Raw genomic sequence first — 17258 nt, 5'->3', positions numbered from 1 at the left:
GGGTGCCCAGGCGGTCCCTCCTGTCGGGGCGCCGGTTTGGGTGAGCGGCGGCGCAGGGAAGGGCGGTGCTGGCCTGCAAACCCGGGCGCGTTATAACGAGTTTAGGGTTGGACGCGTTTTGCCGAGAAACACCAAACACCGGTACTAACGGCAGCTGCAGAAAGCACGGTGCACGCCGGGAATGAGGGACAATACTCCAAATGTTAAAAAAAAAAAAGAAAGAATTATATTTTCAGTACAGTACAAAAACGTTTTCTTTGTGTAACTGTCATCTGGATCAAACATCAAGGAAATAACAAAAATATAAAAACTGCTAAGACTTGCCAAAGTTTTCCCTCTAGTACCAAATACCACAAGATACAGATTATACAAAGTATACAAATTTTTAAATAAAAATACAATACACCGGGTTGTGTGTGTGTGTTAAACTCTTTGAGAGTTCTCCATTGTACGGACCACGAAGCTAAAGCCGATCCCCTTCTGTTCTTTGGAGAGCGGACCTTCCCCTTCACCAGGATGCTCCCGACTGCAAAGGGCTGGAAAGAGCCAGTGATTTTGTGCCGCTCCCAACAGCAGATGCTTTAGTCTGGGCCAGGATCCCAAGTGGGACCGGACTGTTGCCCTCCTGGGCCCTTCCCAATTCCAGGCTCACTGGGATTTGTCATATATTGTTAAAACACGTATGCTCCGGGCCGAGGCCGGGGTCGAGAACTTGTACGGTGGTCTGAGAACCTTCTGCCTCCTGCACTGACTGAGAAAACCGAACGCTGCACTGAGAAAAGTTCCGTAAGAGACAGACTACCTTGTACAGGCACAGCGAAGGAATGCACGGCAAAGAGGGATGGGGAGAAAACCATCCTGCTGCACACCTGAGGATTTAATTTAAATGTGATTTGGGGCTCAGCCACAATGAGGGGCACCTCACTTGCAACTGCCCTCAAAAACAAGCTAGACGACAGACTGGAAGTATAAAAGTGCTCTTCTGTTATTTTAAAACTTTTATGTTATAAGGCTGGAAAGGCTAGAGTCAAATTATATTCCAGTTGTTCTACCTACCTTCACAAGATAGCCTGTTTCTACAAACACTTAAAATCTTCCTGGTGTTTCCCCATAACAATGCCAATGCTTACTACTGCACATATAGCTGATGCCTGCAGGAAGTGGGGTGAGGCAAACTTGATTCATATTTTCCACACACTGTTGGTGGAGGGAGAGATTTTTGCTTTTAAATTATGTATATATATATATATATACACACAGAGAAATATACAGGATAAATTAAAATCTCTTACAGATACTGGTAAAAGTTAAATACATATGATATGAACACCACATACACATACATACAGACACACAAAAGCCTATATGAGAATCAAGTGCTCTCCTGCGGCTCCTCTTCCAGAGGAGCAGAAAACCAAACACCAAGTATGTGGCTGGAAGGAAGGGGAATCAGTCTAATCAACCCACGTGTGCCTTACTCAGCCCTAACTGCTTCCAACTGGTCATTAGTCACCGCCTCACAGCAGCACCATGGCTCTTTCAATACTGCTGGTGAAAGGGATGGGGGATGAGCCATCTCAGAAACCAAAGTTGGCTGTTCACAAAATGGGTGCAAGATAGGCAGAAGCAATCCCAGTTTTTCCCATCTGCTTCCATGCTCCTCTCCATCAAAGCAGCCCGACCTTGCTCTGGAAAAATCAGCAGGAGATTCATTCTCTCAAGCCAATGCAGTTGGTTGATATATCATGCTAATGACAACTTGGGTGCAAGTCCATAAGAAAAGATAAAATTCATTGCCATCTCCTATTTTACTTCAAATGCCAGCTACCAGACCAGCCAGCTGACGCTGACAACTTTCAGTTATACTGACTGAAGAGGGGGGATTGGGGTTGGAAGAAGTGACCAAGAGGCAAAGAGCTCTGTAACTTTGAGCAGCTATCCAGCTTCCCCCTCAAGCAGCACATTTTAAACCAAAAAAGAGTTAGATACTGGGCTAGTGAAGAGTTCAATTCTATTCCTTGGTCCAGAATATATTATCAACTCTACCTATACATGCTCATAGAGTATCAGAACACTTTAGGTTGGAAGGGATATCAGGAGGTCATCTGGTCCATCCCCCTGCTTAAAGCAAGTCAAACTAGAGCAGGCTGCTCATTCCATTTTTGAATATCACCAAGGATGGAGAGACAACATCATCTCTGGGCCACCTGCTTCAATGACCCCTCTCATGGTGATATTTTTTTCTTTACGTCAGGAAATCCATTCTCTGGCTGCTTCCCCCACTAAAGGATCTGAATTTAAGGCCAGAATCTCAAAAGCTTTCTGAATTCTTCATACAAAATACTTTCAGATTGGAGGACATTTCACACACCAACACAAAAGGGTTTTCCCATCTTAACTTCACAACTTTTCATAAAATAGAAGTCAAATAGTTACAATCCTATGTATATACTATACAGATATAAAACTTTAAAACCCTACACACGGAGCCCTTTGGGAGTGCCGGCGTAGCGTATATGTACACAAGTCAGTTACACAGAGGCTGAGTACATCCCAGGATCCTTTCCCATCAAAGTCCAGGCATGATGTAGGCGATGTTGTCTAGTGTGTTTGACTGGGAAAAGAAATTCAGTATTTTTTAGTGTCAGGTAATGACTCAAAATCCTTAAAAAATGACACAGATGAGGGTACTAAGCATGTTCACTTGTCTTACAAGTTATCATATGATAAGACAACCAAATCTGCCTAGCCACCACCACCACTGCTAGGCTTATTTTCACATTTTTGGAAATGTAAATTAACTAAACATAAAGGTAGCCTCAGCATTTGTAAGCACCTGGAAACAAAGAAAATGCTCGAGGCTTTCCTCAAGTGACCTCCTCCTTACAAACCCCATACTCTACCTCTGAATTTGAAACAAGTCACATTGACCATATCACATCAACCACAGGAAAGACTAGTGATGAAGGACTTGAGCAAACTGATCAAAGTTGTAGCATATAAAAAATATACTAGTTGACTTTACACTCACAAGTCCTTGATGAAATTCTGTAGTGTAAAAATAAAGAGAAAAACCCTTAAACACCCACTAATAGGGAGTCAGCTGGGGAAAAGTGCCCTCCAGTTTTCCTTGCAAAATGTAACAGAATTCTCAGAGTAACAGTCCTTCTTGTGCACATCAGAAAACAAGACCCAGCAGTGTATTATCTGTATGTTCTTCAAATGCAGTACTCCAGTAAGCTCAAGCCTGTGGCCGGGTGGCTGAAAGCCTTAGGAAAACCACTTTTTAATTGCTGAAGACCGAGGAGCTGCAGCTGCAGAAGTGGGGATTTTAGAATTTAACAATGCCACCTCCTGACTGAAAAGATAAATTGCATTCTACATGCAACACGACCACTAAAAATTTTACCTGTATCTTAAAACACCACTGTCATTATGTAACTGATGGCAAAAATAATAACAATTTATTTATTATCAAGTCTGAACACTAGTTTTCAGAAGTGAAGGGTGAGTGCCTTAATCCACCTAAGGCTCCACTGCCCCTTATAACAATAAGTTGATCAAGTTTCCCACATAACACACCATTAGTCATGTGGTGTCATTGCTCTGAATGCACTTGGCAAGCAAGAAGGAAAAAAAGCATAGGATGTTTTTCCATGGCTTAGGATGGGAACACCCCGCTGACTCAGCTTTTGTGCAGGCAACCACTTTGTGGGAGCTCACAGCTGTGACTTTGTTGTTGTTGTTGTTGTTAATAGTCCATTCTCAGAATGAATCAGTGTTTGGGCTGCCCCATTATAACATGCCATTTTTGTTGTTCCCTCTGCCAGATTTGGTTTTAATCTCTTAATTTTTGTTAACTATGTATTTATTTTTCATTTCTGCTCCTCTGTTGCTTTATTCATGTCTCCTGTTGGAGGTATGACTCCTGATATCTTTTACATTGCTGCCATCTTAATCTATGCCCACATCATGCTACATGGATGCCACAAGCTGTTGCTAAATCAGGGCTCAATTTTAAGTTTAGTTTAAAGTGGAAAAGAACCTGTAGTTATGCAGTTCTTTAAAACAGAGACTATTTTTCTTTCCTTGAAGAAGGTTATAGCCATGTGTAAAAGGCCCTACTCAATCACATTAGGAATCCTGAGACACATGTTACTTTTTACGCTACTAAAGGAAAAACAGATTGTGTGATACAGGGAAGCTAGAAGGTGCTTTTTATTTTTAGGGAAAATTAGAACTTTCAGAAATACAGGTATGTGTATAGGCGCTTCTGTTTGATTCAGATGGATTGATTCCGTCACTAAAACAGGACCTAGACACACTGCGATCAGTGCTATAAATACTAGGTCAGTTGCCACTGGGAGAAAAAAGTTGTACAATATCGCACAACACTAACATCTGAATGAAATTCAAGAAATATGCATCATTAAAAGTGTATGACGAAGACAATTTCATATTGCACTGGAATTACAATCACATCATCAGACTGATTAATCAAAAAACTCTCGCTGGACTCTACTGAAATTAACAGTGCTAGAATGAAAATAACCACAAGGAACTCACCAAAACGTGCTTAGGGCAGCCATTCAACTCAGGTAATTGTGTGGTCAGACATGCTAATGGGCCCAAAGCACAGATGATTGAATCTAGAAGTACTGACAAACTTCCTGAAACAGCCACCATTCCCTGGAAGCGAGGAAAGAAAAAAATGGATAGGGATGAGTAGTGGAAATAATAGTTCTTTCACAACTGTATTGATTCTCATGCAGATACAGTATCTTCACTCTTGAGCTCCTCTAGTCCATTTTCATTAGTTACACAGTGAATTAGTTACACATTAGTTACACAAAACTATGCCATGTGCTTCACAGAGAGACTTGCTGACTCAAAAAAATCTAAGAATTCAGTAGCCAACACACTGGTGTAGGAAAAAAGTAGGGAACAACAGAAAAGGTCAAGAAGTTGTCAGTTGCATAAAACAATTAATTCCACATTTGTTTTGTAATGTAATTTCTTTGGCATTTTGTACCATCTATTTTGTTAACTGCAAGAGTCCTAAAGACAATAGTTGTTTTATTACTGAAGTCTAAAGAAATGCTCAGTCTGTAACAAATTTTTACACATTGATATACTTTCAGGAAATTGAATTTGTTTGTGTGCTTTTCTGTAAAGGGGGAGATTTTACTCCGGTTGTTCTTCTGAAGAATGACCTCAATTGGTCATACCAGAAAAAATGCAAGAACACTTATTTTACTGCTGATAAAACAAGCAAGTATAGTGGGATAAGATGACCATGCTAGCCATAAAATTCGATGATACTATTTGAGCCAAATATGTGTTCTCCTTACAGGCTGAGTTCTGAAAGTGCATGTCTGTGTGTGCATGCATAGAATCACTATCATTTAACACTAGGAAATCATTAAAATATGACATCTTCTAGCTTACCAGGTAAATTGAAACAATAGTAGCCCCTATCAAAAGCACCGGCAATATGACACTGCCGGAAAGCACCGGGACAGGCAAAAACCACCTCGGTAAAGGCTTATGGTTTTCTAAGAAGGCTTGAGACAGTAACGGAAACTGAACGAGAGACTGGCAAAGATAGCAAGGAAGTACCAGATCCAAGGTGAACATACAGTAAGAAAAGACTTATAGTAAGTAACAAAGAGTAACATATAGTAACATATAGTAAGAAAAGAATTTGCTGAACTAAGAATTGCCTTCAAGAACCTAGAGCTGCAAAGAGCCCATCTTTCTTTGATGCCTACTGTTTTTACTGAGAGACAAGGCTTTTTATTTCACTGAAAACAAACACCAATGCATAAAAGAAACACAACAGGCCATCTCTAATTTTTCTTCCTAACAGAAAAGCATTGGTTAAACTTTTTAGTAAAATAGAATAATAATCCTCCCCCAATCCTGTGTGTAGATTACATGACATTACTGTGACATCACCAGTTACAGCCTCACCTCTGTTTCCTGCAGTCTGTGTCCAATGAGGCTCAGAGATTCACCCAGCAACTGTAAATGTGCAGCTACATCAATAGGTTCTGTCTCGGGGACTTTGGCTGGTGAGGAAGACACCACCACAGTGCTGGTGGGGGATTTCTTATGAGGGGAAACCACTCCTGTTGGAGAAGCTGGAAACACATACATTAAAATTCCATATTCTCTTTTTTCATTCTTTTACTTACAAGCCTATTTACTTAGTAAAGTTCATATCTCAAAGGCATGAGATGCTTAAATAGTTCTGTGGACCTGGTCCTGTGGTCCTTGAAGTCAAAACTTTTCTTCTACATGTCCAAAGCATGTACCTCAGCTGAATGCAATTTGGGAGGTTCGGTTTGAGAGATCTGATAAACAGAGATGCCAAGCCAAAACCAGCCCTTTTTCCTCTAGCAGCAGACTAATCCCACTAGAACTTCCCTGCTGCCTCTTCTTTTTTCACATTTCAATCCCTAAACTGCTAAAACCGATACCTTTTGGTATTTGGTACCTTTTTGAAAAATTCTGACATCATTCTTGCTCTCACAGAAAAATTGTTTTTGAGTAATATGATTTAAATTTTGAGCCTTGTGAGAAAGGTGTGAAGCAGGAAAGGACCTTTGTTCTTTATTCCACAGGAAACACTACCTTTCTGTCCAAGAAAAAGATCAGAGTAAACAAAGTGCAACAATTACCTTTTATTTTTGGTGCACCGTCTGAAGATGATGCCTTTCTCTTCACAGTGGTGGCCTCTGCTTTATTCTGCTTGTGTTGGAGATACTGAGCTTTCTGTTTCCAGACCTACAGTTACCATGGTATGAAAAGAGAGATTCGTAACATTAGGTAATTCTGATACCTGATGCCAGGACCTGGAGGCAGAATGATATTATGTAGCTAACTGCTGAAGCAATACCATGAGAAGAAAACAGATGCTTTTATGATGGTAAGGGCAAGGTTTCTGTACTTCCCGCCTTTTCATACTTTGGGGGCACAGGTAGCATTTTTCAAGGTATGGTGGCAATGCTGCCAGCACGTTCTGACCTAAGCTGCAGGTTTATAGAAATAATTTTACAAAAGCATCTCACACACACTCACCAATTTATCCTTCTCAGGTAGCTGCTTCCACACTTCTGCCAGTTTTTTACTTAGCTCTCCAAAATCTGGCAGAAGGAAAGAAGAAAAATGTTTAAAACAAATGAAATCATAAAATCATGCAGAGAACATGGGAAATTTACTGGCCCATGCATACACATTTAGGAAGCAACCCATTCCACAACTGGAACTCTCCACACTGTCCTGAAAATGATTGCCAGTATGCATTCCCATTACTGTTCAAAATGAAAAAAAGCTGATACTGGAAATATAGTCACACATGTACATACAGGAAAGTGACACAATAAAGGTAACTAAGTAAAGAAAGAAAGCGCTAACAATTTCTTTATCCAGATTCACAGCTTGTTTAAAATGTAATTAAATTAAAGCATGAAATACACTGCTGTCCCCTTTGCCACCTCTTACTCAAATAAAATTGGCAGATTCTTTGCATTCTGTTGGTATGAAACAGAGACGGTATGTTCTGCTAATTAATCCAACCAGTATATTATGAAGAGAAGAGAAGGCCAGACTATTCTCTCACCTATTCCAGGGTGCTCAGACACAATAGTTGTACGATATTCCTTACAGAACACTTGATAGGCAGACATGTTTTTCTTCTTTGGCTAGTCAGAAGAAGAAAAGGAAACGAAGATTTTTAATTATGATAAGACCCACTTGAATGTAATATGAATTTGGCATTTATTTAAGACTTATTTTTATTTAAGACTTATTTGGCATTTATTTAAGACTTAAAGGAAGATGTGGTGCTTAGATCAGGAACTTAAAACCCCAGTGTTTTACATGTTCTGGCTGAACTTAGCATTTGTGAAAGCACAGGAACCAGCCAGAACCAGCCTTAGTATAAGGCTTACCTTGCAACAGCCCTATCAATACATTTCATTCATAAGTTATAACAACCTAAATCCAGGATCAACATACAACTCTGTTAATATATTTCAGTTTTAAAACTTAAAATAATCAAAAAATATGTATCTGTCATACCATTGACAGTACCGATTATAGATCTGTCAAAACAATTCAGTCCTCATCATAATGTTTTGTTCTGTTCCTTGCATCCTTACAAAACACTTCAAATTGGCAGGAAAATAGACAGTATAAGTACATTGACAACAGAGGCATAGGCAGTTGCCAAGCTACAATCAGAGAAAACTTACCCAGTTACAGCTGAACAAATCTGGGCTACATCTGCCCATTTCCTGACACAAAGCCACTCTGGTTTATCTGAACATACAGAAACTGCTTTTCCCCACTTATATACTTACACAGCTACAGTTATATCACCTGTGAACTCATTCATATGCTATCAACATTTTCTCCTACTCATGGTTTTATGCACTAACCATGGAAAACTGAATTTATGAGTATAGGACAAAAATGGGAATGCGGTAGTCTGTAAGAATTAGAATTCCATTTGAAATGAGCAAATAACTTCACTTTTCAGGTGAGAGCTTGATTCCTTTTTACGGGAACTGGAATGATGGGCTATGTCACTAGTCCAAAAGTCTGTCTGGCGATAGCTAGAACTGGTTACCTTAGAAAATGATGCAGTTGTGCTTGGTACATACCAGTACCAAGCAATTTAAGTATAATCTTTTCAAAGAACCTCTATCAGTTAAAGATTGCCTGTGCCACAAAACCAGAATGATATATATCCCTTTTGCTACTAACAGAAAACACAGTGGCTTACACACTTTTCCAAACATGCTTCAGTGAAGCCATTGATCCTGGTATTAAGTTATCTTTCTGTTTCAATTTAACATGCCTTTGCAATGGAGTGTCTAATTCACCATTACCCATCACCCAATTTCTACTTTCCCTCCAATTTTTCCTTACTTTTTCTCTTTCTCTTTCCTTTTCTCTTTCCTTTTCTCTTTCTTTTTCCTTTTCTCTTTCTCTTTCCTTCTCCTTTTCTCTTTCTTTTTCTTTTTCCTTTTCTCTTTCTCTTTCCTTTTCCTTTTCTCTTTCCTTTTCCTTTTCTCTTTCCTTTTCCTTTTCCTTTTCTCTTTCCTTTTCCCATTTCTCAGCTTTGTCCTTCTCCTTGTCTTCCTTTTTCCTCCTCTTCTCACCTTGACCATCTGAGTGAAAAACAGCAGGAGGAGGTGGAGGAAGGACATAGGCGGTACTGGGAGGAGGTGGTGGTGACACTGTTACTTCTGCTACTGTCCCAGAAGCGTGCCCAGAACTCTTTTTAGACTTAGAGTGCTTCTTCTCTCTGTGTTTCTCCTTGTCTTTTTTTTTCTTACTTTTTTTGGACTTCTTCTTCTTCTTGATTTCCCGGTAGGAGTCATCTATCACTAGCTCTCCAGCCTCCAACTCCCCACCAGAAGAGGAACCTGATTCTGGTGGTGCCTCCACACCTGAAATCTCATACTCACTCCCATGGCCCTCTGAAAAAAGGGAGGTGTCAGCACCAAAACTCTCAGAAGGTGGATGTGAGTCCGGAGGTTGTTTGTGCTTCTTCCGGGATGACTTCAGGAAGCTCTGCAGTTCATGACCCAGCAGGAATGAGCCTTGCTCATCTCGAGCTGATTTCTTTGAAGATTTCTTTGCAGCTGCTGATGCTGAAGAGTAGGAGAAAGAATCATCATCTGCTGCACTACTTTTCTCTTTCGGTGAAAGTATGAGCTTCATCTTCAAGCCATCAGGTTCACGAAGAGTAAGTGTCTCTGTGTTCACGTAGAGAGGTTTCATTTTTTTAGATTTGTGGAAGCTACCATCGTCCACTGAGTGCTCCCCACTGCTCAGCTTCTTCTTGTGGTGCTCCTTTTTGCTTTCGGAATGGCCAGAGGAAGAATGAGATGATTTTTCAGACATCTTCTTTGAAGACTTTGAGCTTGTGGCCAAAGGTGAGGTGATAGCCTTGAGTAAATCCATGGTTGTATCAGCTGAGGATGGGCTAGAAACTGCTTTTTTCTTCTTCTTTGATGGTAGATCCAAAGGCGAAACACCTGAAAAAGACCAAGAGAAGTATACATGAAGGTGATTCCCTTAAAGATGGCATTGCACTAGCCCAAAGAACCAAAGTAGGAATCCTGTAAGACTTGGGATTACAGCTAACAGATTTACAACCTGCAGTAAACAGAAGATCTCTGAAGCTTGTAGCCAGTTCAGCACAGCCTTACTGACATCATTCAGGACCTGCAATGCCCGAGCTGGTCAAATCACTCAAGGCAGGAAAATAGAGCAGGAAAGCCCTTGAAGTTTTGTCAAACTCTGAATTCTATTGTGAAATAACATATTTTGATGAAAATGTAACTTACTGAGCCTGAAATTACATCTCAAGTGGAAGTTTTTTGTGACATTTTTAGCCAAGGTGAGACCAATGAATTGAAAATAGAAGCTTTTTAATTCTGAAAAGAGATTTTGATTAAATTTCAGTTTGGCTTTCTCTTTTCATTGGGCCTGAAATAAATCTTAAAGTGGTTAAGCTTTTATGAACAGAACTGTCATTTTCTGGCCAGCTTACTAATTGTGAGAATAATGTTTCTATATTTAAACTGAACCCAAAAGCATTTATTTTTCACCTTGATGCATTCTATTTTTATAAATTCAGAGAAAGAATTACTATCTGCAAGTAAAATTAGAGTCTGTAATGCAATAGGGAAAAAAGAAATGCAAATGCCAAAAGGGAAGGCATGGATTAGAAAACTACAACTTGTCAATGACAAGGGGGTGGAAGATCTCTACCCTCAGCAATGGCAACTTGTTAAACTGGACTCTGAAAATACCAGTCTCTAACCTTCTGCTGCCTGGCACTGATCAGCGTCAGGTTTCTGATTGCTTGTCCAAAGACAGGTTGACATACTCTCCCCCCGTAAAGTGCTAACCACAAAGCTTGATGACACTGGTTTAACAGCATCCTTTCATCAAAGTTATGATCTGTTAGCCCCTTCCCCTGATTGATTACTATCTTACCTCTGTAGCAGAACTCATCAGAGGAGTGCTTTCTCTTCTTTTTGTGAGGTTCTGTCCCCGGAAAAAGCTCGCTGTCCTGGAATAAGAATAAAAAAGCTGCTGACAAACAAGAGGGAAATAATATGAGATTCACATAGACTACTGACATAGATAGTAATTTGTAGGAGATATCAAGAGTTATTTGTACTACTGTAACATCAAGGAACCCTAGGTATGAACCAGGATCATTATTCTAAGTGCTAAAACAAGCAAAGGAAACATACTCTGTCCCCAAAAGCCCATAGTGTAGGTTTAAGGTCAGAGACAAAAAGCGTGGTACAGATAGGTGGGATAACACAAAAGATGGTATTAGTCAGGATTGATTTCTGCACATCAGCCACCTAACTGGCATCAAGCTTTCTGTAGAGATTGCAGCGCAACAGGGCTGCAAGAAAATTGAAAGACAGACCTCTACAGGGAGCTCCCCCCAGATGAGAGGAGCAATACACAAGAAAACTTGAAAAAGCACACTTGAAAGTGTTAAGAAATGGGCAATGAAAGCCAGCACTTGGAGATCAGCTGATGAGTTGGTAAAAGACAGACATCTACCTCTTAATAAAGCTAAGAAACAACTAAGCATGCACAGGCTTTCAAGCCTTGAAAATGAAGGTGAGCAGTTCATGTTTAATATGCTGAAAAAGATAAAAGAAGTGAAAAAGGGTACAGAGAGGTGACAATTAAAATGACGGGCCAAAAAAATCATCCTTAATATGTCATGTCACCTAATTATTATTTGTCTCTTGACCAATTTATGGTCTGAAAATTAAGCTCCTCTACAGAATTCCATCTGCACGGTAGAAGAAGATTTTCACTTTAAACTAGAACTTCTTTTCCATATTAAAAAAAAAATAAATCACAGGATAGTCAGCTTTGAGCTAACAGCAGAAATTTTAGCTCAGAGGAAAGTTCTGAAGAAACTTAAGTTGTCACTATGTGATTTCAGAGTTAAGGCCCCAAAGAGGTGAATAGGGCAAGTTCATACCTCTCAAGAGCTATCGTTTCGGGCTGTCTGCAGAATCAGGAAGACAACAGTGCGTCAGTTAACATTATATTCATCCTTTGTTGGCTATTTATACAACCACAAATTCTAAAAAATCTTTTCTTTTTCTTTGTGTATGTGTGTAAAAAGTAATTCATGCTATCTTATGACTTGCAAGGTTCTACATCAAGACTACGACAGCATCCTACTACCCTATTTTCTGAGGCCAGAAAAATCAGAATCAGTTCTAATCAGGACTGACTCCCTCCTTTTCCCCAGGAAAGTTACCGTACAGTACAGAACACAATTAGTGGCTCTTGCTGTCTTCTACATGCATTTCTATATAAAAAAAAAGAACAACAAACCCATCCATCCTATTCAATCACTAGCTTTACACATATCCTTACACCTTTAACCTTTTCTCTGAGGGCTTCCTGACCTGAGTTGCTATCTCGTCTTCCTCTTGCAGCAGATCCTTGTAAGAGCGCTTTTTCTCTCGTTGTATCCTGCCAGTTGCCAGCCCCACGTCATCAACACTTCGGTCACTCTCTAGAAACTCTAAGATTTATGTGAAATGGGAAAAAGGAAGAAATGAAATACCCCATTAAGGAATGACAGACATGTGGACTACGCACAATATAAGACAACAGCAGATGTTGGCACAGAGCGATACACAAAACCCAACAAGCACAGGGGCATAAAAGATAACAATCTGTACTCTCTGACCACAGGGATGGGGCTCAGTTCTCTAACACTGTAACATAATCACTCAAGATTTCATTTCTAACCCTTGCATATTTATTTCTTCCTAAACACAACTGGACCTAGAAACGTTACCATGACTAAACATAACTTCATCCCTGGTCTCCCATTCCATTGACCTGGCAGGGAGAAGAAAGGCTGCAGTGGCAGAGTTTCCAATCAAGTTTCTTATGTTAGGAAATACCACCCATTTCTCTCAAGTTCTAATCCCAGTACTTTACACCTGGAAGTCAAGGGCTTGGGATCCTCCAGCAACTTGGTCAGGTTAAATTTAAGGGCTCCACAGCACCCTAGCTTCCTTTCCCACTCTGACTGCATGGCCTGGCAAGGGCTGCAGAGGGTACTCTTTTTTTTTGTTTGGCAACTCCCTCTGAGATTATGAAGCAGTCATACCTTCTTTCTTCTTGGAGTCATCATAAGCCATGGTGGTCCTGCAGGAGCCTGAGAATGTGTTGCCACGTCTGGGCTCCTTCCCCCGTTCCCATCTACAGGAAAAGGTCTGAGAAACAGAGAATGAAAATAACCCTCCCATAAAGACGAACCACGATGCAAAATGGGAAACTTCCTCTGAACCAAGTGAAGATTCTCTGGAGGACAGTGGGAAAGGAAAGGAGTCTACCTTCTGGTTGGTTCATGCTCACTCCTCAGGCTTCACAGAATATTTTTTTTTACATTAAACTGGAAGCTGTTCTTCTATTATTTTAAAGATATAAAAGACCACCTCTTCCTTGTAAAATCTCAAAATTGCTGAAGCAATTTATTTACAAAAAAGAGTGAGAAGACCGCTAGGTTTGATTTTCATGACACACAAAACTGCACCAAAACTTGTGTCAAAGCCACTTTTTGTCAGGAGCCACTGTAGCAGAGTGGGATGTTTAAAGAGAGACTTCAAACCCTTGAATCTCAGATGAAGTGAAGGAAAAGAAGGAAGCAGGCAGAAATCATTGTACTACAAAAGAATAATTTCAAATGTTTTTAAAACTAAAGGATCACACATTTTGTAGTGAAGGTGTGCATCCTTCTGACGTGTTTCCCAACACTACCACTGCAGCCATTCTGAATGCCAGCCTGGGAGAGTGAATGGAAGAAAGCACTCCTTTTCACTAGGCCTTCTGCAGCACCCCAACTCTTGCCAGCCCCCAGGTTTCAGGCCTCCTCTGAGTCATTCTGTTCCACAGTTGCTGGCATATAGCAGGACTGTGCCCTTACAGAATAGCTGCGCTCTGGTTCTCTCAGATTAAACAGCTTTTGTTCTTCAGTCAGCAACCAGTTTAACATGAAAAGTTCAATCTACTGCTCATAAGCGATTAAACCAAATGCACCTTAGTGATTTTGTGTGTTTCTGTGTATGTGCACACATGTGTAAGCATTCAACCAGAAAGACCATGCAGCTTGTTCATTGTAGCCATCACAGTAATCTTGCCACACTGAAGTTACATTTGAATACCTTGACAGCAGGGAATTTGTGCTTGTACATCCCTGTACATACCTCAATTTTATTAATAATTGGTTGAGGCTGAGAATGTACAACATATTCATCTTATAGTAGTTACTTAAGTGAAATAACAAAGTCTCAACTAAGTCAAGCTTGCAGGTACATAGGAGATATTTCTGTTTAAATTAATAGGAATCCATGTTATTACTTTCGGTTTTAGGAAACCGCCATAAAATGTTTTATGTCAGTATTCTGACCACTATACATGGTTGGTAACAAGCACATGATTTTGTAGGCAAAATTTATGTATACATACAAGAGCACTGAATATGTATACGCACTAGAGCACTGCACTTTGCAATAAAAAAAGAGCATCTTGCCACTTATGGGTTCAATCTTGAACCAGATCTTGCCAACATTTCATAATGTTCAGTTGTCAGATGGACTTCAGTGGGAACACACAAGATACTAAAGCACTGTGCTCAAAAGGGCCTAATCTAGATACTGCTTAGCAAAACAAAGCTGAAGACAGTCATTGATGAACGGACAACTTGGAGAAACTAAGATTTCTTTATAGCTACATGAACGTCTTTTAGTGCCTTTTTAAATTTTATGTTCTTGGCAAATATATAGGTTGGTAAATAATGCCCGAAGGGGCTTACAACCTAGACTTCTAATCCTGCAAACACAAAACATTCTTAACTAGTCTCACCCTACAAATCCTAATTACATTCCCCTGCTTCAAATTCTTCGGTTTCAGCAGTGATCACACAGGTTCAGTGGAGAAGTTCGCTCTTCACGCCTCCCGTTCTTTAACGCACACGCTTGCGGGACCAAGCCCAAGCGCTGCTATTCTGCAGCCCCCCCGGACTCCACGGGGACCTCCCCACTCTCTGGTCCCCCACGGGAGGCTGAACACCCCACTGGCGACAGCCCGCGGTGGATGGAAGCAGAGAGGCGGGCTCCCTCGCCCCATTTCCAGCGACCTGGGGGAGGCCAAGCGGGCCCCACAGGTAATTCCGAGCGCGGCGGAGGAGACGAACGGCAGCACCGGCCCCTCCGCAGACTCGGGGCCAGGGTCAGGGCCGTCCCGCGCCCCCAGTGCGCCCCGCGGCCCAGCCTCGCGCATGCGCACCGACACCCTCAGGGCCCGGGTCCCGCCGCCGCCCGCCGTCCCCGTTTAAAGCAGGCTCGGCCGCCCCGTTCCCGCCCGCGCGCCCTCTCACCCGAGCGGGTTCCGGCCTCACTCCAAACCCACGGCTCCGCCCCTCCTGCAAGCCCGAGCGTGATCCGGCAGCGGGGCCACCCAGCGGCGACAGCGCCCACCGGTGCCGAGCCGCAGCCGCAGAGTGGGGAGGCGCTGCGGGCGCCTCACTCTGCCCCGCCGCTTCCCGCCGCGCCGCCACCGCCCGCGGCCGCCATCTTGGAGAGGGAGACAGGGGACACCCGCGCGGGGCCGCAGCCAGGGGCAGCCAGTCGAGTGCCGAGCGCCTCCAACGTGTCACCCGCGGGGCGGTGGAGAAGGCGGGGTGAGGGATTGCCGAGCGCATCGATGACCGGGGCGGGCGGGCAGCACCGTTCCACGGGGACTGAGCGGGGCCGCCACCCCGCACCTGGCGGCAGGGCCTTGGGGCGCAGCCGCCACGCATTTAGCCATCCCCGCTACCGCCCGCCGCTCCTGTCACGGGTGGGGTTCGGAATACCGTGCTCCGGGGCCTGCCCAGCGGCTCGGCCCCGGGGCCTGTCCTGGGGCCTGCCCCCTCTTGCCCGCCCGGTGCAAGCGCCCGGGCCCAGGGCTGGGCCCAGTAAGGGGTCATAACGCGCTGCTGCTCGCACTGGGGTCTGGGCCGCCCACTGAGCCCCCAGGCACTCCTACCCCGGGTTTGGTGTGCTCCCTCAGAGGTGTGGGAGCCACGAGTGGGCTGCAGGCAGTGGGCCTGTGCTCGGCCCTGGTTCTGCCCCTCAGAAACTGGTGTAGAGCCTGTGCCCACCTTCCCCGTCTTTGGCACAACCTCTGCTTTGTGCCGGGGTGTCACGGCACAGGTTCCCTTCTCTCGTCCCTTTCTTTAAGAGACCAGTCTCTGCGCTGGCTGGGCGTGCAGCGTGGGTTAATTGTTGGCTGCTTGTGCCTGCTGCTATGGGTCAACGGGAAAGGGTGAAATCCTGTTATTAAGCAGTTACAGAGCCAGCACTTTCATGAGATTAGTCGTGCATGCACGTGAACAGGCAGATCTCCTGTAAGACTATCTGATTGCCTGAGGAATTGAGCGGATGCACTGCACGCAGGTGGAGATTCAGGACCAGCCAGAGCCAACATAAGCACGTCTGAACAGCACTCCTGGGGCTACTGCCTATGAAGGCATCATGCAACCCTCACACCCTTTCCGATCAACTGTCCAAAGGTGGCAGGCAAGAGAAAGGCAAATTTCCCCCCACATCTTCTAAAGGGCTCATTCATTACTGCAAAGGATTCAAGACAGGTAAAAAAGCTCAAGAAACAGTCTGGTCAGAAAAGACAAGTCTTTTTCCCACCAGGTTAGCCTTTCTTCATTCTGACCACTCAGGAGGTCCCTGTTCAACAAACCTCATTTAACTCTTACCTTAAATCCCATCATCTCCACTGATGAACGAGTCTTCTTTTTATTTAGATGCCGGCAGACACTCACATGACTCTTTGTCAGAGGCTGCTCACAGTCACATGCTGTCTGCAGACTACAAATCCCAGCCATGCCTGAGGTTAAACCTGATCCATCACAGACATGCTGGTTCCCCAGCACTTACAGATCCGCCCTCTGGTCCTGCTGATACTTTTGTCTCCTAACAAGTACATAATGATGGCAGTAATTATTTGCAATATAGTATGGCCTAGTGGAATTGCAGGAGGATAGAGGTTTATGCTGTGTGAAAGTATAGTTTGATCCAAAGTGAGGGCTACAGCCTCCATGCACAGATCGATGTCTGCAAGTGCAGCAGCTGTAACACATCAGAGTAAAAACCCACCAGCCCTTAGGCTGAGCACACGGA

General features: G+C 42.9%; 1 protein-coding gene across 2 annotated transcripts; it reads right to left on the bottom strand.

Moving 5' to 3' along the window:
- Positions 1-205: 205 nt before the first annotated feature.
- On the bottom strand, positions 206-16896 carry HMGXB4 (HMG-box containing 4). 2 transcript variants are annotated; one of them, XM_074164782.1, is made up of 11 exons: positions 16835-16896; positions 13193-13298; positions 12477-12595; positions 11020-11095; positions 8938-10052; positions 7625-7706; positions 7084-7148; positions 6684-6789; positions 5974-6143; positions 4567-4689; positions 206-2614 (listed from the first exon to the last, which is right to left on the bottom strand). In XM_074164782.1, exons 1-11 carry the CDS (start codon positions 16847-16849, stop codon positions 2570-2572), a joined length of 2022 nt encoding a protein of 673 aa, XP_074020883.1. In that variant the 5' UTR covers positions 16850-16896; the 3' UTR covers positions 206-2569. The 2 variants fall into 2 exon arrangements, with proteins under 2 accessions (XP_074020883.1, XP_074020891.1); XM_074164790.1 differs by lacking the exon at positions 16835-16896 and having other exon boundaries at positions 8938-8955; positions 9130-10052; positions 12447-12595; positions 13193-13223.
- Positions 16897-17258: the final 362 nt, after the last annotated feature.

The sequence above is a fragment of the Numenius arquata genome, chromosome 2 (genome assembly GCF_964106895.1).
Source record: "Numenius arquata chromosome 2, bNumArq3.hap1.1, whole genome shotgun sequence".
Classification (NCBI taxonomy): domain Eukaryota; kingdom Metazoa; phylum Chordata; class Aves; order Charadriiformes; family Scolopacidae; genus Numenius; species Numenius arquata.
The sequence above is the reverse complement of the archived record's forward strand: the minus strand, read 5'-3'. Positions and strand labels throughout refer to the sequence as shown.